We start from the raw sequence: 20,822 nt of genomic DNA, 5'->3' as shown, positions 1-20,822 counted from the left end.
TCTCAACAAATTGCTGGAAAGACTGGCAGCATCTGTGGAGATAAATCAAAGTTAACGTTTCAGGTCTAGTGCACCATCTTCAGAACTGATGGAGCTAAGAAAATGTTGATATTTGTAGAGCAGATGGGCAAAAGGGAATGGGCAAGAATAAACAGTAGGTGGAAATAGAGCTCAAAAGAGAGAGAGGAAAAACAAAGGAGTGGATAAAGATCTGTCTGGGGGAATGAATAGCTGCTCATGGGAGCTATTAGTAACTGACATAGGCTGGTACTACACACAACCCAATGTGATGACGAGGCCTGGGTTGTGGGGGTTGGGGTAACAGCAGTGTCTCAAGCCCTAAAATTTGTTGAACTTGATATTAAGTCCAGAATGCTGCCGAGTTCCCGAGTGGAAAATAAGGTGCTGATCTTCCAGCTTGTGCTGAGCTGTGTTGGAGCACTGCAGCAAACCTGAGACCGATGTTGATCAGGGAACACACTGGTATGTTAAAGTGGCAGGCAGCTGGAAGCTCAGTCTCTTTTTTTTTTGCAGACAGAACATGGGTGTTCTACAAAGCCGTCAGAAATTAGTCTGTTGGCTTGAAGTTCACCACAAACTTGTTTATGCCTTTCAAAATGCACGTAAATCTTGTGACATTATTAAAATAAAGAAGACGATTGACGAGGTTCCTCATGGGAGACTGGTTAGCAAGGTTAGATCTGTTGGAATACAGAGAGAACTAGCCATTTGAACGCAGAACTGTCTTGAAGGTGGAAGACAGAGGGTGGTGGTGATGGAGCAGGGTTGCTTTTCAGACTGGAGACCTGTGACCAGTGGAGTGCCACAAGTATCGGTGCTGGGTCCACTACTTTTTGTCATTTATGTAAGTGATTTGGATGTGAACATAGGAGGTACAGTTAGTAAGTTGGCAGATGACACCAAAATTGGATATATAGTGGACAGCGAGGAAGGTTACCTCGGATTACAACGGGATCTTGATCAGATGGACCAGTGGGCTGAGAGTGGTGGATGGAGTTTAATTTAGATAAATGCAAGGTGCTGCATTTTTGGAAAAGCAAATCAGAGCAGGACTTATACGCTTCATGGTATGGTCCTAGGCAGTGTTCCTGAACAAAGTCCTTGGAGTGCAGGTTCATAATTCCTTGAAAGTAGAGTCACAGGTAGATAGGATAGTGAAGAAGGCTTTCCTTTATTGGTCAGAGCATTAAGTATAGGAGTTGGGAGGTCATGTTATGCTTGTACAGGACATTGGTTAGGCCACTTTTGGAACATTGTGTGCCATTCTGGCCGTCTTCCTATGGGAAAGATGTTGTGAAACTTGAAAGAGTTCAGAAAAGGTTTACAAGGATGTTGGCAGGGTTGGAGGATTTGAGCTGGAGGGAGAGGCCAAAATAGGCTGGGATTGTTTTCCCGAGAGCTTTGAAGGCTGAGGGCTGACTTTTTATAGTGGTTTAAAATCATCCGGTACATGGATAGGATAAACAGACAAGGGATTTTCCCTGCGGTGGGGGAGTCCGGAACTAGAGGGCATAGGTTTAGGGTGAGAGGGAAAAGAATTAAGAGACCTAAAGGGGCAACCTTTTCACACAGAGGGTGGTGCATGTATGGAATGAGCTGCCAAAGGAAGTGGTGGAGGCGAGTACAATTGCAACATTTAAAATTCATCTGGGTCGGTATATGAATAGGAAGGGTTTAGAGGGAAATGGACCAAGTGCTGGCAAATGGTACTGGATTAGGTTATGATATCTGGTCGACGTGGACAAGTTGGACCAAAGGGTCTGTTTCCATGCTGTACGTCTGGACTCTTAAGTAGCTCAGGTACAATATGCTAAATGTTCTCTTATGCTATGTCATTTTGGATTGGGGAGTCTTGTAGACAGAATGGTTGCTGTTTCCTACATTACAGCAGGGGCAATCCTTTTCAAGTGCTTAATTGGCTGTAAAATTACCCTTACAATGTCCTGAAGTTTTTGTATAAATTCAATAAATAGTCTCAAAATACTTGCCTGGATGTGTGCAGTAATAATATTCAAATTTAAAGAAGGCTGTAAAAGTTAGTTCCCACAACTGGCGCCCCACCATTTGATTTCATTCACACAGCCTCTTGTTAGCATCTTATTGTTGCGGTATTCTGTATAGAGTTTTCAGGATGCACTGCACTGGTTCAGGATTGTTAGTTGGAGAGTTATCCCCTTTCTGACTTGTGTATTGTTTTCAAGCTGTGTAAAACAGGGTAATAGGATTGTAAGTCTCATATCCTGATGGTATTATGTGGCCATGTGAAGCGCTTTGGGATTTTGAGAATTAATGTAATGTGTACATGAATGTCAAGTCATACACATCAAGGTCCCTCTGATCCTGCATGGTTTCCAGGGTCCTCCTGTTATGTATTCCCTTGCGCTATTTGTCCTGCCCAAGTGCTTCCCCTCAAACTTAGCCAGATTCAATTAAATTTGCAACTGATCAGCCCATTCTGACCAGCCCATCTATGTCAGTAGTCTAAATCTATTCTCCTCACTACTTAACATCCCATCAATCCCATCAGCAGATGTGTGAGAACATCACCACCTACAAGTTCCCAATTATTCCACACTTTTGTGATGGAACAACATTGCCATGTGTTCACTGTTCACTGCCTTGAATTGCTGCAGCATTTATGACTTGGAGAGAACCACAGAGCTGTTATCAATTCCGTGGATTTTAAGTGAGGAAATGGCAATGTCATTCCATCATGAAAGTGTGGAGTAGATGGGAACTTGTAGGTGGTGGTGTTCTCATACATCTGCTGATGGGGTTGATGGGATTTTAAGTAGTGAGGAGAATAGCTTTAGACTAAGAGTACATAAATTGGCTTTTCAGAATGGGTTGATCAGTTGCAAATGGAATTGAATCTGGCTAAGTTTAAGGGGAAGGACTTGGGCAAGGGAATACATGACAAACAGGAGGACCCTGGGAATCATGCAGGATCAGAGGGACCTTATTGTGCATGTATGCCTTAAAGCATCAGGACAGGTGGACAAGATGGTTAAGAAGGCATAACTTGCCTTTATTTGTCGAGGCAGAGTTTAAGAGCATAGAGGCTATATTGGAACTGTAGAATAAGTTGGTTCAGCTACAGCTAGAGTATTGCATGCAGTTTTGGAATTATGGGAGAAATGTGATAACACTGGAGAGCATGCAGAGGAGATTGACCAGAATGTTACCTAGTGTGCAGATTTTTGTTTTGAAGAGAGATTAGACAGACTGGGTTTTTTTTTCAAGACTAGAGAAGATTAAGAGGGGGACATATGATTGAGATGTATTAAACTGAGTGACACGGACAAGAAGATACTTTCCCTTTGACAGAGGGATCAATGACAGGGGTGCATAGATTTAAGGTTAAGTTGCAGAAGGTATAGAGGAGATATTAAAAACCTTTTTTTTTCACCCAGAGGGTGGTGGGAATTTGGAACTCATTATCTAATAAGGGTGTAGAGGCAGAGACCCACAACATCTAAGTATTTAGATGTGCACTTGCGTTGCCAAGACATACAAGGCTGTGGGCCAAGTGCTGGGAAATGGGGTTAGAATCGTTAGGTTATTTTTGAGCAGTGCAGATGTAATGGGCTGTAAGGCAGTTATCTGTGCTGTTGAAATTTGATTCTCTGCCCCTCTTTGTGCCAGGTTTATGATGGTGCCACAATATCCCAAGTGGTAATTGTTGCCTTTTAACTCACCAACCTTTATGAACTATGCTGTTTGCATTTACATGCCTGTAGTATAACTCCTGTTTTAGACTTCATTACTTTCTCCCTTTATTCTGCCTCCACATATTGAATGTACTGTTCTCTATTCTAGTGCTCTCTGTTTCTCCCAGCACTTTGGCAATCTGAGATTGCTTTCGAATATTCTTTCCTGTTTCCCTCATCTCTGCTAATTTAATTTAAACCCTCTCCAATAACTCTAGTGAAACTCCCTACAAGGAATTCAGTCCCAACTTTATTTAGCTTGTACAGGTGTCATTTCCACAAGAGCTGGTACAAATTTTCCACTAATCGAAAGGCCTCCCTTCTGCATCTTCTTTCCAACCACATTCATTTGTGTTATCTTTATATTTCTGCACTCACTTGCATGTGGCACTAGGGGTAATTTGGAGACTACTTAAGAGGCTCCATTTACTAACCATCTGTATGGCTCCCTAAATTCCGTTACAGAACTGCATCCTCCTCCTGCTTGTGTCATAAGTGGACCATGGTCTCTGGCTGTTCACCCTCATCAGAAGATTGTCCTGCAGCCATTCTGTAACATCCTAGATCCTAGCACCAGGCCACAACAGGCATCCCAGAGCCACATTGATTGCTGCAGAATTGCCTACTTCCCTAATTAAAGAATCCTTTTATCAGTAGTATCATTCCATACCCCTCCTTCCCCTCCTTTTACAGCTGGGCCACCTTTCACACCATGGATTGTTACAGTAGATTAGATTAGATTAGACTTACAGTGTGGAAACAGGCCCTTCGGCCCAACAAGTCCACACCGACCCGCCGAAGCGCAACCCACCTATACCCCTACATTTACCCCTTACCTAACACTACGGGCAATTTAGGTTGGCCGATTCACCTGACCCGCACATCTTTGTGACTGTGGGAGGAAACCGGAGCACCCGGAGGAAACCCACGCAGACACGGGGAGAACGTGCAAACTCCACACAGTCAGTCGCCTGAGTCGGGAATTGAACCCGGGTCTACAGGCGCTGTGAGGCAGCAGTGCTAACCACTGTGCCACCGTGCCGCCCAAAGTATTTATCCAAGAATCCATTAATTGCAACAGTGTTCAGATTAGAGAACTCTTTCAAGCAGTGCTCCGAAAACTAGTGCTTCCAAATAAACTTGTTGGATTATAACCTGGTATTGTGATTTTTAACTTTGTACATCCCAGTCCAACACTGGCATCTCCAAATCATGTCTACAGAATGAGTTTTCCATTTGGCTGAGCTAAGATACCCTCGTCTGTCTAGCTTGTAAGTACACTTAACTTTTGAGCACTATAACTTCAGTTACTTATGTGATATTATTAAAAGCTGGGGATTAGTAGAAAGTGGAAATTATTCATCCTGACTAACAAATCTGCTTTCTCTCAAATGCCTATCATTCCCTGGGTTAGTTTAGAAACTTTACATTTTTCAAAATTAATGGAGTTGAAAGACAGTCCCTACCAACTGCTACTCAACAACCGACTCAACTGTGATGTTGTATTAGACTTGCACTTTTATCTACTGTCCATAAAAATCTCCCGCTCCCTTTAGATGCTAGTGACAATCTGAGTTATTCCCTTCTATCATGCTTCTTATTCCTGCCTCTTAGATGGTGACATGGCTTCAGAGAATCTGGAAACTAGTTATCCAACAATTAATTGCTTCCCTTGTTTTGCTGCATTATTTATATGTCTGGTTGGTTGAGAACTTGCTGCTTGATGGTGAGCCACCAGCATGTCAATTGCATAGAATTCAGTGACATTGACATCTTTGAATATCAAGAGGTAATGGTTAGATTCTCTCTTGTTGATGGTGGTCATTGCCTGGTACTTGTGGCATGTATGCTTGCCATGTTTCACTCCAAGCTTGAATGTTGTCCAGGTGGACGTGCAGACGCAAACCTAAGTGTCTTGAATGATGGATCGCTTATCAGTCGTCAAAGATTCCTGCTTCCAACCTTATGGAGAGAAGGTCTGAAAATGGTTGGGTCTAGGACTCCACCCTAAAGAACTTCTTTATTGATTTCCTCAAATTGAGATGAATGACCACAACCATTTTCCTTTGTGTTACATTTCAACTCAAACCAGTGGAATTCATTCTCCTGATTCTCATTGATTTCAATTTTGCTTGGCTTCTTAATACCACAATCTACCCTATACTGCTTGATCTCCAGGGATAGTCTTCCTTCATCTCTGGAAATCAGCCTTTTTGGGTCATATTTGGACCAAGGCTGTAATGAGCTCTTTCCTCATTCCTAAAGAAGGGCTTATGCCTGAAATGTCGAATCTCCTGTTCCTTGGATGCTGCCTGACCTGCTGAGCTTTTCCAGCAACACATTTTCAGCTCTGATCTCCAGCATCTGCAGACCTCACTTTCTCCTGTAATGAGATCTGGAGTTAACTGCTCTGTATGGAACTGAAACTGATCGTGAAAGAACAAGTTACTGCTAAGAAGTGCAGCTTGATGACTGAGGTGCTGACATTGTCCATCAAGGTGGTTAGGCACTTTTACTACTTGCTAGTGGACACTACTTAGTTGTGGGTTATAATGCTTTTGCCTGCTCAACCTCTGTGGCTCTAGTTTTACAAAAAGTTAACTAAGTGTGGGACTGCCCAATTTTGTCTGTGAGCTTTGTTCCTTTCTCTGGAACAGAAAGTTGCTGGATGGTTCATTCATTGAATCTATGCCAACTGTCCAAGCAACAGTCCAATTGGTCCCATTTTCTCTTGAAATCAGTGTCAGCTTTCACCACCATGGTGGGCAGCAAGCTCTAGCCTATCGTGATTTTCAAACACCCTACTTTTCCCCCTCCGCATCCTTGCATCTCTTACCTGTAACTGTAAATATGTCACCTAGACAAGATGATTGAGTGTTATGTATATATTACTATCTTTGTTTAGATGGTGATATTGTAATCTTAAGTTCAGATGCGTACAATGGGAGCATGGTAAATGGCTACATTATGAATGTTAGTGTACATGTATAACTTAAGTTTACTCATTGCCTGTTTATCTGAAGAGAATTGAGACACAATGGAAGGAATTTGTAACTTTTTCTTCTTTTATCTGTTGTGTAGGGAGAGTTAGAAGTTTGAGTTCGTCATTATGGTCATTAACACACTTGACTGCATTGCATCTTGGTGACAACTCCCTTTCACGTATTCCTCCTGATATTGCCAAACTGCATAATCTGGTTTATTTAGACCTATCGTGCAACAAGATACGGAGTTTACCATCTGAGCTTGGAAACATGGTATCACTCAGGTAAATTCTCTAACTGAAGGAAATATTTATTTTTGTGATTTATTATATTTCAAAGATTGTGTTTATAAACTGTTTACACAATATAGAATAATTTTTGTTCTACAGAAATGTGAATTATTTTACTGTGCTGGATGTTGAATTTCAGCACATTCCATTCATTTATCTTGAGGGTAACTATTGCCTGTTGAGCACTGCTGTCAGCTATTTTGTTTTGATAACTCATTGGCCCATTAATTATTAATTTGTCGTGTTTAAGCTGCTTGAAGTTAATCTTTGAAATGTGAAAGTTTTGACCTTGCCAATTCTGTGCAATTGATCTAACTTCATTGTAATAGTATCCAGTTGGTTGAAAGTATGCCTTTTCAGCTAATTGGAGACTGTTGCTTCCAGCCTTAATATGGATGGTGAAATGCTGAAGTAGTTTAAAAATAAATTATTCTTTAAAATTTCTGTTGGTAAGAGAGCATTTATGAGGCAAGAATATGGAAGAAAAAGTGACATTTTCAGAATTTTTGTGTTAGGTCTGCTTGCACCATATTTATAAAAATAAAAGAAATTTTCTTTATTCAAAGAATTCATTCATTGCTAACTACAGGACAGAATCGAGACTTTTCTACCAGACTGATAAGAAGTAAAAATCAATCAGCCAGTTGTAGACTGATTAAGGAAGTGGTTATTGCCATTAAGAATGAAGTGATGTATTTTGGTAGAAAGCTGAAAGGCAATGTAAGCAAATTGGCAAAATTTTAATGGTGGTGTGGTATTTGAGAACTGAAGGTGGTAGTACAAATTGAGAAGGGTGTCCATAGATATAATTCTGTGAATAGTGATGGAGTGCTAAACCTTTTTGTAAAACATTGGTTGGCCTTTAGCTAGAGTATTATTTTTAATTTTGAGCTGCACACTTTATTTTAAGCCTTAGAGTGGACAGAGAAAAGTTTTTTTTTAAAGCATTTGGTACTAGGATTGCTAAACTCAATTATGTATATGGAGTAGAGGGGTTTAAGTTGCTAACCTTAAGAGTAAGAGAATATTTATAGTCTATAAGGAGAAATATTTGATCCCAAGTAACTGAAATTACTTGAGGACAACTATTTAGTGTTTAGCAAAAGAATCAAAGCTGCCACAAGGAAATGTTTACACATCTTATGGAATGCAGCCCTTGAAAGGGAAGGTAGAAACAGATTCAATAGACTTTCGATAGAAAATTGAATATATATACTTGGAAGGGAAAATATACAGAGCATTGGGAAAAGAACAAGGTATGGGGCTAAGTAAATCTTTTAAACCCTCTCAATGGGACTCTTGTGTATTATGATATTTGAACTTTTACATGATTAAGCTTTTTTTGTGTGTCTATTTGAGATTTAAAAGTAAAGGTTTCCTAGGTTCACATGGCTGATGAGGTTCTTTGTCTGAGTTTGTGGTACTTGGTGGAAGGTAAATGTACTGATCGGAACCTGGTTCACTTCATTGCCCACTAGGTCGTTGGTCAAGTTAACAACCGTAAACAATCAGGAAAACCCTGGTTGACCAGGTTTGTTCGTGCTGCAAGGGAGGGATTAAACTAGATTCACAGGGGCATTGGGACCCTCAACAGCAGGGAGGCACATGCAAGGCTGGAAGGAAATATAGTAATCAGAAATAGTGAGGTGAAGAAACTAGTCAGACTGGAACACAACAGGGAGCAAGGAATGCCTGTTGCGTTAAGTTGCATTTATTTCGATGCAAGAGGGCTGACAGGTAAGGCCAGTGAATGCATGGTGTGGATATGTACGTGGGATGGGGATATTTATAGCCATTGGAGAAATATGGCTAAGGGAGGGACAAGACTGGCAGCTTAATGTGCTAGGGTACAGGTGCTTTAGGCAGGACAGAGGTGGTGGAAGGAGGGGAGTGGGAGTTTTTTGCAGCAGTAGTCAGATGAAATAACTGAAGGATCATCCAGTGAGGCTTTGTGGCTGGAGCTAAGAAATAAGAAGGGGGTGGTGACGTTATTGGGGTTGTACTATAGGCCACCAATTACTCAACTGGAATTAGAGAAACAAATATGCAGGGAGATTGGTGAGACTTGCAAAAGCAATAGGGTTGTCATAGTTTAATTTTCCGAACATAAATTGGGACTGCCAGAGCATTAAGGGCCTAGATGTCGTGGTATTTAAGTGTGTTCAGGAAAGTTCCTCAAGCAGTATATGGAGGCTCCTACTTTGGAAGGGGGAAAACTGGACCTATTGTTGGGAAATAGGGCAGGACAGGTGACGGAGGTGACAGTGAGGGAGCGCTTTGGGACCAATGACCATAGTTCTATTTTAAAATAGTTATGGAGAGGGACAAAACTGGTCCACAGGGTCAAATTCTAAATTGGGGCAAGATGAATTTTGATGGAATTAGACAGGAGTTTGAAGGGGTTGATTGGAATAGTTTGTTTGCAGATAAACGGACCTCTGGTAAGTGGGAGGCCTTTAAAAGTGGGGTAGCTAGAGTTCAAGGTCTATGTTCCTGTGAGGATGAAGGGCAAGATTGGCAGGAATAGGGAACCCTGGATGACGAGATGTTGAGGCTTTGACCAGTAAAAAGAAGGATGTGTGGCTCAGATAGAGGCAGCTGGGATCAAGGGAATCCCTGGAGCAATACAAGGATTACAGGAGTTAACTGAGGAAGGAAATCAGGAGTGCAAAAAGGGATCAGGATCTGGGCCGGCAAGCCATTGTAGTTGCTACTTATATGCAGACTCAAGACAACCAAGACTTTAGTAAGAAAGCTCGTAGGCCAGTACCCGGGAGAGTGCACACCCTGGAACGGCTCCCTACATGTGGGTTGGGACAACTAAATTGCTTAGTGATATCCAAATTGGAACTGATTTAAAATAAATGTTTGGTTTAATGGTTATCCAGTTCCTGAGGAGGCTGATATCAGCAGTAGCTGTATGTGTTTGCAGAATCTGTCTGTAACAAGGTTTACTTGAAACTCCAACCCTAAAGTTTGTGCAGGACGTCTGCCAGCCTGAGAACATACAATACAGAACCGTTGCCTATTAAGGGTATGACTTCGGTTCCAGTCTCCTATGAAAGCAGTTGGTGCAGTTACCACAGGTGGTAAAAGGCTAGGGCCTAAATTATTGGGGTGCAATTGGTTGAGAAAGATTCACTTGGATGGTTGAGAAAGATTCACCTGGATTGGCTGAACATTTTTCAGTTAGAAAAACGGCTGCCTCAGTGAAGTCCTAGTGAAATACCCAGGAGTTTTTCAGGAAGGGCTTGGGACTACGAATGGGCCCAAAACCACTTTGCACGTTGACCCGGAAGCAATTCCAAGATTTTGCAAGGCCCGCCTGGTACCATTTGCCTTGTGGGAAAAGGTAAAGGCAGAAATGAATCGGCTGGAAAGCGAAGGAATCATCAAACCAGTGCAGTTTGCAGAATGAGCGGCACCAGTCATACCAATTGTGAAGCCTGACATCTCAGTTCACTTTTATGGGGATTTTACACAAACGGTAAAACTGCTTCTTGCAGCTGGATAAATAACCTGATCCCTCAGAGGCATATATGCAAAATTGGCAAGGAGAGGGTGCGATCCTTTATGAAGCTGAACATGACCCTGCCTATCTGCAATTGCAGTTGGATGCGGAGTCCCAGGTGTTTGCTATAATTAATACCTATAAGGGTTTATATCAAAGTACAAGACTGCGATTGGGGTATCATCAGCCTGCTCCTTTTTCCAGTGGACCATGGACAACATTATTAAAAGGCTACCCCAATTTGCAACTTATCTGAATGACGTACTAATTACAGGGAAGACCAATAAAGAGAACTTTTGACATCATGCTAAAATGTTTCTCCCAGGCTGGTGTATGCCTTAGAAGGGCAAAATGTATGTTCCAGGCATCCCAAGTGACCTACTTTGGGTTACAGAACCGACAACACCAGGCTTTGCTGTTGGAAGAAAATGAGGGTGATCAAAGGAACCCCAGCTCCCACGTGTCTACTGGAGCTTAGGTCTTTCCTTGGGTTAGTGAATGATTATGGAAAATTCATACAGACACAATGTAAGAGCGAAAATGCAGTGCAAGAAATCTAAAGAAATAGACAGCATGTTCCACCACAATCAGAAGGATTGTGTGTTGAGGTCTGGTTCAAACTTAAGAACCAAAGCTGATACTTCCATGTACTACTGAAGCAATTATGTTTTGAATGAACTGCTAAATGGAGAGTCATTCTTCTTAAGAATGAAAGATCCTGTGGAAATATTCTGAAAAGTATATTTCCTGTGCCCTGGTCAGTATTTAACCTTGAACATTATTATGAACATTTATCAGGTCAATGTTACATTGTTGTGTGTGGAAATTGGCTGGCTGTTATGTAGGAAACAGCAATTAAATTCTCCAAGTGTAGCCACTGAGAGGTTTTTTCGGACGTCCTAAAATTATGAAAGATGTAATTATATTTCCGATTTGCCCTTTTATAGGAACGGGATTTATGTGGTGTTTAACTTTGGTTTGACTGATTAAGATGCTAAAATGCCTAAAACCTGCACTTGATCTTTGTGTGGCTTAACTTTTGTTTGGCGTTGAAGGAAATTTATAACTTCTGTTCTAGATCTGCTTTAGTGTCATGTGCAAACTGGAAGCACGGTTAATAACTTGTCAAATATTCCTAAAACAACCTGCAGTATATGTTCAGACTTGTATAATTACTGCAAGTTGCTCAGTGTTTTTTTTTGACCAGATTTTAAGCATCAATTTTCCATTTGTTTCCAATTTGCTAGGAGGATTTAGATTTTAATTAAAACAGTGAATGGGTTGAAGTATTGATTTGTTGGAAAATAGAACTGAACATTATAAAATTTGTCATATGTTTCACATTTCAATCTATACAAATTGATTAATATTTTTACCTTCAAGTCTAATGATGATTGTCTTGCATCTACTATGACTTTTAATTATTATCAATGAGATGGGGTAAAATAAAACCCTGTCATTTTTAGTCTATGTATTTTAGAATTGAGCTTTATGTGAGTTTAATACTAATCACATTGGAACTGTTTTTTTCAGTAGTGGCTTTAGGTTGGAAGCTCTTGCTTATTCCTTTTATTTTCCTTGTTTTATTGAAAATGTAAGCATTATTTATCTTGAGGGAGCATATTGTAAGATAGGAAGGTACAGGATTGAGGACAGGAAGCACTGCACAATCCACTTAAGATCTTCCTTTTTTTTCAGTTTGTATGTTTCTTGGATAAAGATTTAAACTAATTCACAATATTTACTGCCTCATTATGTGCACTGTTTAGGATGGGATGCCCACCAGTTGAACCAAAATGCTAACAAGTTTTCATGTTACTCTTTGATATTTACCTGTTCCATTTACCTATTCCCACTTGCTGTTTGGGTGGAGTGTGGCTCCTTTTGCTTTATGGTAGATTTCATGTCTATCATTTTGTCAAATTCTGTATTGTACTTGGCAATTTACAGGGTGGAACATAAGGAGTTGGAGTAGCCCCTTCAGCCCCTCAAGCCTCACCCACCATTCTGTAACATCATGGCTGATCTGTCTCAGGACTCTTTTTCAGCCAGCTCCTCAACCCTCCATCTTTAATATTTCAAAAATCTATCTAGCTCCTGTTTAAGTAATCTCTCTCTGGGATAGAGAACTCCAGATGAATCTATTTGTGCTTTTTCCTCTCTTCTCATTTTTTTTTGTTTTGATTTTTTTCCAAGTATACTTCCTTATTGTTGTGGTTCTATTCGCTGAGCTGGGAATTTGTGTTGCAGATGTTTCATCCTCTGTCTAGGTGACATCCTCAGTGCTTGGGAGCCTCCTGTGAAGTGCTTCTGTGATGTTTCCTCCGGCATTTATAGTGATTTGTCTCTGCCGCTTCTGGTTGTCAGTTCCAGCTGTCCGCTGCAGTGGCCGGTATATTGGGTCCAGGTCGAAATGCTTATTGATTGAATCTGTGGATGAGTGCCATGCCGCTAGGAATTCCCTGGCTGTTCTCTGTTTGGCTTGTCCTATAATAGTAGTGTTGTCCCAATCGAATTCATGTTGCTTGTCATCTGCGTGTGTGGCTACTAAGGATAGTTGGTCGTGTCGTTTCGTGGCTAGTTGGTGTTCATGGATGCAGATTGTTCGCTATCTTCCTGTTTGTCCTATGTAGTGTTTTGTGCAGTCCTTTTTGTACACTACATTGGTTTTGCTCATGCTGGGTATCGGGTCCTTGGTTCTGGTGAGTTGTTTTCTGAGCGTGGCTGTTGGTTTGTGTGCTGTTATGAGTCCGAGTGGTTGCAGTAGTCTGGTTGTCAGTTCAGAAATGTTTTTGATGTATGGTAGTGTGGCTAGTCCTTTGGGTTGTGGCATGTCCTCATTCCGTTGTCTTTGCCTTAGGCATTAGATGAAATTGCGGGGGTATCCGTTTTTGGCGACGACATTGTATAGGTGTTCTTCTTCCTCTTTTTGCAGTTCTGGTGTACTGCAGTGTGTTGTGGCCCTTTTGAACAGTGTCTTTTGTGCAACTTCTTTTGTGTGTGTTAGGGTGGTTGCTTTTGTAGTTTAGGACTTGGTGTGTGTGTGTGGCTTTCCTGTATATCTTTGTGGTGAATTATCTGTTCAGTGTTCTCTGTACCATCACATCTAGGAATGGGAGTTGGTTGTCCTTTTCTTCCTCTCTAGTGAATCGGATTCCTGTGAGTGTGGCGTTGATGATCCGGTGTGTGTTCTCCATTTCTGTGTTTTAAATGATTACGACTTGCCACAACCCAAAGGACTAGCCGCACTACCATACATCAAAAACATTTCTGAACTGACAACCAGACTACTGCGACCACTTGGACTCATAACAGCACACAAACCAACAGCCACTCTCCGACAATAACTCACCAGGACGAAGGACCCGATACCCAGCATGAGCAAAACCAATGTAGTGCACAAAATCCCATGCAAGGACTGCACAAAACACAACATAAGACAAACAGGAAGACAGCTAACGATCCGCATCCATGAACACCAACTAGCCACGAAACGACATGACCAGCTATCCTTAGTAGCCACACACGCAGATGACAAGCAACATGAATTCGATTGGGACAACACTACTATTATAGGACAAGCCAAACAGAGAACAGCCAGGGAATTCCTAGCGGCATGGCACTCATCCACAGATTCAATCAATAAGCACGTCGACCTGGACCCAATATACCGGCCACTACAGCAGACAGCTGGAACTGACAACCAGAAGCGGCAGAGACAAATCACTATAAATGCCGGAGGATACATCACAGAAGCACTTCACAGGAGGCTCCCAAGCACTGAGGATGTCACCTAGACAGGGGACGAAACGTCTGTAACACAAATTCCCAGCTCGGTGAACAGAACCACAACAGCGAGCACCCGAGCTACAAATCTTCTCTCAAACTTTGAATACCTCCTTATTATATCTTAAGAATAGGAAAAATCCAGAAGTACAATCTACTGTCTCTTCAATCCATGAATGTTTCCTGACCTGATTTTTTTTTCAACTTTTTAAATTGCAAGGATGAAGTCCAGATCCTTTTAAATAATCCCAACAGTTCTGCTGAGCTGGTGATAGAAAGTTGCATCATAATCTCTGCTATGCTCAGACATGAGTTACATTTTAAGGCAGTGTGCTGCATTAAGCTCCAGCATAATCAAGTCAACATTCCATAACTTAATAGTGTAGATCTTCATTATCCACCATGATACATCAGTGTCCAAGAATCTTCCTGTGATTCACCATGTTACCTCCTGTTAAAGATCACACTGTCGTTGGGCAAATTTGCACATTTTAGATATTTTGCAGTCTTTTTTTCTGTCGAAGTTCTAACCCAGTGAATGTTGTGGTTAACATTTTAGTAAAGGTGGATGTTTCTTGGTGTTGAGTTCTTCACGGTTGTTCTATTTGAGAAGTAGCATGTGTAGTAAAATCTTAAATCAAGTTCACTTGCAAATAAACAGGTGATCTCAGCAGACTCTGGAACTTTTAATCTGAATTTGAAAAATCAACTAAGTTGCCATCCATTCTTTTAAACGGGACTGTAAGCCCCATAACTGGACACGTCAATAGACAGGTGGATTCCACATGCAGTGAAACACAACCTAGAAGTTGTGATTAAAACCCATAAAATGATTAAAAAGAAGTTCAGGACCAGTCTTGGTCAGGAACCATGCTTCATCCAAGACACATCTTTTAGCTCAACCAGTGCACACTTCATCCCTCTGCTTGTTGATCCAGCAACATTATGGCTTTAACAATCTTGATCTTTTTTTTTGTTTCCAAAATTTTCCATGATTTCATCCTTGCCCTTCCCTAACAATTTCAGTACCAGGATAATCCAGGAAAGTAGAGTTGACAATAAGTGATCGGTGTGGGCTCTTGAACATTCTTGATTTTTAATTGCTTTTTAATTGATCATTTTGTTTAGTTCCTTCCCTAAAACCTTGCGTCTCTTTACCCCTCTTGCCTCATTTAAGGGTCTCCTAATATTTAATATCTCATGAACACTTTTTTGGTAATCTATCCTACATATCCTTTTTGTGGTTTCATGTCAAATTTGTTCACACTTAGTAAAACGCCATATGTTATGTTACATTGTTGAAGGCTCCATATAAATATAAACACATTTAATCAAAGAATACTCCAAGTAGTAACTACACTAGTAGCAGCCAACAATTTGCATTTGGAAGAAAATCTGGGCAGTGATGAAAGGAGACACAACAGATTTATTTGGCTAAATTACTTTGTGTTATTTTAGTACATCAACTTATTTTCAAACAGCACTATTGGACTTCTGTAAATGCCTATTGTTATGCTGCTAATTCTTTATTTTTGTATGTTTACTGATGGCCATTTCACTAGTGTGTGCGATAAGTTCTTGTATGAGCTTGTTTATTATTTATTGAACCACACTCTCTCAAGTGGTCTTCATGAATTTATGCTTGACAGCCATAGCCTTTAGGGTTCACCTGTTGTGCTTCAGAATAATATGTTTCGTTTTACAGCTGTTCAGTTCCTGTCATGCATGGTTTTACTTCTCATCAGCGTTATACAAAGAGCAAGCAGAATTTGATTAGGCAGCTTTTGTTTTAAGAAAAGAAATATAAATGAAAATCTCATTGTTTTGTAAGAAAAATATTTTGAGAGAATTTCTGCTTTTTTGAATTGTTAATTCCCTTATCAGAATGCGATGGGCATGCATTATTTTGTTCGGATAATTGATTATTCGGTTAATTGATTCAATGCCTTTCCTCTGGGGCTCAGAGGTTTCTGTAAAGTCTGTCCCTGTTCAGACTACGCAGCAGCAACACCGCACACTGGCCCGAGCCCTTGCCCGTATCCCCTCCCAAACCCTGTCCAACACAGTCTCCACGTCCACCTCCCTGTCTGCTCTCAGGCTGCCCCCCCAACGTCGTCCTGTCGCACCCCTAACCCCATCCAACACCACCCCCCACCCACACTCTCTCCGCTCCCAGTCTGTCCCCCAACACCTCCAACACTGCATCCCCTGTCCACCATGCCCCTTCTCCAGGGCAGCCGGACTGGACACCAGCAACAAGGCTGCTGTTGCTGCTGACTTTTGGGGTGTGAGTTTCCGAATAGTGTGCGCTGTACAGGACGATGTTGGAGAAATTATCTGGGGAAAGGGGATTTGGGGTTCAAGCACGTGTAGAATGCCAGGGAAAGTGTGGGGAGAGAGAGAAGGCAGAAGGTCAGTCATTTAGAGACTGTGCCTGCGGTCCCATCAGTTCAGGACTGTTCTCGGCAGGGCTGCGTGCACTTTTAATCTCTGTAAATAAAAGACGCGATTTGTGTTGGAAACACGTTTTTGATGTAATGTTTCTGTCAGGGCCTCGAGATTACCTTCGGATAATCCGATATTCAGATAATTGATATTCGGATAATCGAGGTTTCACTGTACGTAGCAGCAATGAAATATTTAAACTCACTATGTCATCTGAAAGTGTAACAATGCAATGAAATGCTGACACTTTAAGATGCCACTTTAGTGAGAAAATAGATCAAAATCTTAGAGCTTTAGAGAAGGAACTCTACAAAACCACTCTAAATTTTAAAATTTAGATTTTTAAAAGATAGATTTTTGATGTGGAATTTATTTTTCATTTAGTCAACTTAGCTGCCATAGTTGTGGATCTGTTGGCCGAGCTGGGAAGTAGATTTGCAGAAGTTTCAACGCCTGTCTCGGTGACATCTTCAGTGCTTTGGAGCTTCCAGTGAAGCACTGCTGTACTGTCCTGGAACTTATTTTGTTCCGATCCTGCTGCTTCCGTTGCAGGTTCAGATTTTTCGTTGAAACATAGCACTCATCCACAGACTCTGCCAAGAAACAGTAGACCTAGAGCCAATATACCAGCCACTACAACAAACAACTGGAACCGGCAACTGGAAGCAGCTGGAGCAGAACCAAATAAATCCTAGGAGAGAGAGGACAGCAGCGCTTCACAGAAGGCTACAAAGCACTGTAAGGTGTCACCTAGCAAATCAACTTCCCAGCTTAGCGAACATACCCGCAACTATGACAATTGTTACCTGAGCTACAAATCTTTTATGCAAAACTTGAATCAACTTAGCTGTTCAGACTTGTTTGCCTTGTGTGTGGGCTGATTGAAGCAGTAATAGGTTAACTAATTTTGGTGAACAGCAGTTGTGATTAGCTGTTGTCTGGCTTGCTATTTCCCATGAATACAGATGATTGTGTATACTGAGACAACAGGCAAAATCTTGCTGGTGTGAAGCACATGTACCATTTGACATTTGCTGGTACAATTTCAGTCTGCAAGCTGAAAACATTGTGTGGAGGTTGATGGCCGGTAGTCTCTTAATTATTTGATTTAAGGATTAAGAGAGAATGAATTAGCCAGAGGAAATGCAGCGAAAGTGTAAGGATGGTTGATGTGGAAAGGAATTTTTTTTAAAAAATGAATATTTGAAAGTGTATTCAGGAATGAGATGAGAACAGTGTTACCTGTTGCCTTTCTGGGCCAATGAGTTTAATTTGGCAATACACTAACAATTGACACATTAAAGACAAGTGTTCTTTTGATGATTACCAGCCCTAACTTTCTGCTTGAGTTTTGTGGATAATTACAGTGAAAGCCTAGTAAGTTATTTTAAAATAGCAAGCAACTCATTTGCCATCTCTATGGAGTAAAGAGCAGATCACAGATTGAGCAAGTTCTCTGCACTTATTGACTGATTTGCACATTCATTACTGTATATGTTTACTCACTCCCCTTTAGTGTTAAGCATATGTGCAGTTGTTGTTCTGCACAATTCCACACTAACATAAGCGTTATTTTTCTTGACTTCCATAATGTAAAAATTTTCTAAACCTATTCTGATTTGCTTTTAAAGAATAAAAATAATATTGTAACCCCTCAAGCTTTAGGTTATGCATGTTTAAAAGATGTTCTTTATCTTTCAGGGAACTGCTTTTGAACAATAACCTGTTACGGGTTCTACCATTTGAGCTTGGAAAATTGTTTCAGTTACAGACCCTGGGTTTGAAAGGTAAGTGGAATTGTATGATCCATGTGTTGATTTTTTTTTATTCTTATTGAAAACTATTATAATTACCTTCTTAAATCTAGAAAACATTTTCCCCTGATTTATTTCATTTCACCTTCTGCCATTCTGGATCTTATTGATCCCTTGTGCTGGAAAATGCAGTAGTTGCCATTTGGTCACTTGCGTTTCAATGAAATTGCCATGTTGAATAAGTCAACAGCTGTTAAGTTTTAGAAGGCAGAGTTACAGTTGCCCCATAATCAAAGCAACTGGATTGAAACAGCCTAGTGAGCAGTGCAACTCCATGTAAAATTTATTGTTGGATTTTTAACGTGCTCATGAGCTCTGTGGATTCGAAGGATGGCCAAATAATGCTGATGTGAGATTTTTTAAGAAAGAAAATTCTTATCCAGTGAATGTAAGCCTTGTGTCAAGGCCAACATTTATTGCCCATTCTTAGATGCCCTTGAGAAGGTAGTAATAATCCAAAATCCATGTGTTGTATGTCTATCCATAGTTAGTTTAGGGAGGGATGTTGTGACATTAAACAAATGATGTAGGATGGAGGGAGGAAGAATTTATTGTTAGAATTGGTCATTATCTGGTGCTGATGTGGCACTATCATTGTTTGCCAATTAATAGCCATGCAAGGTTTTGCTGAGTATCTGGTATTTGAGACGTTGAAAATGGTGTTGGATACTGATTCAAAATGAATGCCCCTAATTTTAAATTAAAAGAGGGAGGTTCATTTACCGAAATTGCAGAACGTGGTTATGCCTAAAACACCACCTTCTAGCAATGTCCATAGATTGTGATGATAGGCTTTCAACATCTGCAGCCACCGTCCTTCGTGTTAGGTCTTGCTTCAACCAGTGAAGAGCTCCCTTGACTTATCATGCACCACTCATCCTTTTGCTGCCTTCTATGGCTAAAGTGTTGATATTTTTCTTTACTGGATGTTGCTTTTTTATTTGATTTTGTTTGATTTTGCTGGTTTCAAAACTCTCTTCATTTCTATTGTAAATAGACATATGGCACAGAAATGGATCGTTTGATATAACCTGTCCATGCCGACTAAGTCTCCCAAACAATACAGTACCACTTGCATGTGTTTGCCCCATAACCCTTCAAGCCTTTCTTATTAATATATCTATCGGAATATCTTTTAAATGCTTTAAATGACCTGCATCTACCACTTTTGGCAGTTCATTCCACGGATATACTACCCTCTGTTTGAATAAGTTACCAGTAAACTTTCTCCTCTCACCTTAAAAATATGCCCTGTGGTTTTGAACTCCCCCACCATAGGGAAAGGCCTTTGCTATTTGCCTTATCTGTGTCCCTCATGATTTTATAAACCCCTAATAAAGTTATCCCTCAACCTCGCACGCTCCACTGAAAAAAGTCCCAGTGTCTCTCTCAAATTCAAACGCTCCAGTCTCGGCAACATCCTGATAAATCTTTTTGAACCCTTTCCAAATTAATAATCGTTTGCATATTATCACACATTTTGGTATCCACATTTCAAAGGCCTCTAGATTCTCCCCCAGCCTGTCTGTCTTGTCCACAGTTCTGATGCATACTTAAAGTAGATCACATGGAATCTTAGGAACTTCGATTTCTTGATAACACATGTTTTTGTGTTACAAAATTCCAGTTATTTCCTCCTCCTGATTTTTAGAATCGCATCTACCACTTCTGATTTTTGCTCTGAATAGACAAGCTATCTTGTTTTGGTGTGATGCCATCCCCGTTAATCTTCAGTTTATTTTATGCTAATGTATTCCTTTGACTGCCTTTAGTCTTTGTGGTACCCTCAACATCCTTTTTTCCACCCCAATTTGTGAATCCTCTCTTCCCCCACCCACCCCCATTCACATGCATGTGCCCTCTTTCCCCCTTATTCACTCATGCACCTGTTACCCCTCCATGTGTTTGCTTGTGCCTCTCTTACCCCACATTGCTCATTTGCTCACATGCTTTCTTCCCCGCTTCTTCTCCTGACATGCTCCCTTCTCCTCCTGCCATCAGCCATCTTCCCTGCTAGCCCCTGAACCCTCCTTAGGGACAGCAATGTCCTTTAAGAATGTTAACGATCAGATGGATTTGTCTGACAATTGGCAACGGTTTCTTGATCAGATTCTGATTTTTATTAAATTTCTATTCCACCATTAGCCATGGTAGGATTTGAACCCAGGTTCCCAGAACATTACCTGGGTCTCTGGATGAATACCCGAGTGAGAGTACCAGTAGCCAGTGCCTTCTCTAGGGTAGCACAGTTGTTAATGGAG

General features: G+C 40.9%; 1 protein-coding gene across 3 annotated transcripts in view; it reads left to right on the top strand.

The window, feature by feature from the left end:
• The window catches only part of LOC132823400 (CCR4-NOT transcription complex subunit 6-like), a 79,696-nt gene that overhangs the window by 33,279 nt on the left and 25,595 nt on the right, over positions 1-20,822 (top strand). For all 3 annotated transcript variants that reach the window (XM_060837196.1, XM_060837197.1, XM_060837198.1), the window contains 2 exons: positions 6,813-6,999; positions 18,449-18,534. In XM_060837196.1, the coding sequence (XP_060693179.1) occupies positions 6,813-6,999; positions 18,449-18,534 (273 nt within the window). The remainder of the gene's footprint in view (positions 1-6,812; positions 7,000-18,448; positions 18,535-20,822) is intronic.

The sequence above is a fragment of the Hemiscyllium ocellatum genome, chromosome 16 (genome assembly GCF_020745735.1).
Source record: "Hemiscyllium ocellatum isolate sHemOce1 chromosome 16, sHemOce1.pat.X.cur, whole genome shotgun sequence".
Taxonomy (NCBI): domain Eukaryota; kingdom Metazoa; phylum Chordata; class Chondrichthyes; order Orectolobiformes; family Hemiscylliidae; genus Hemiscyllium; species Hemiscyllium ocellatum.
This window is presented reverse-complemented; position numbering and strand designations above follow the sequence as displayed.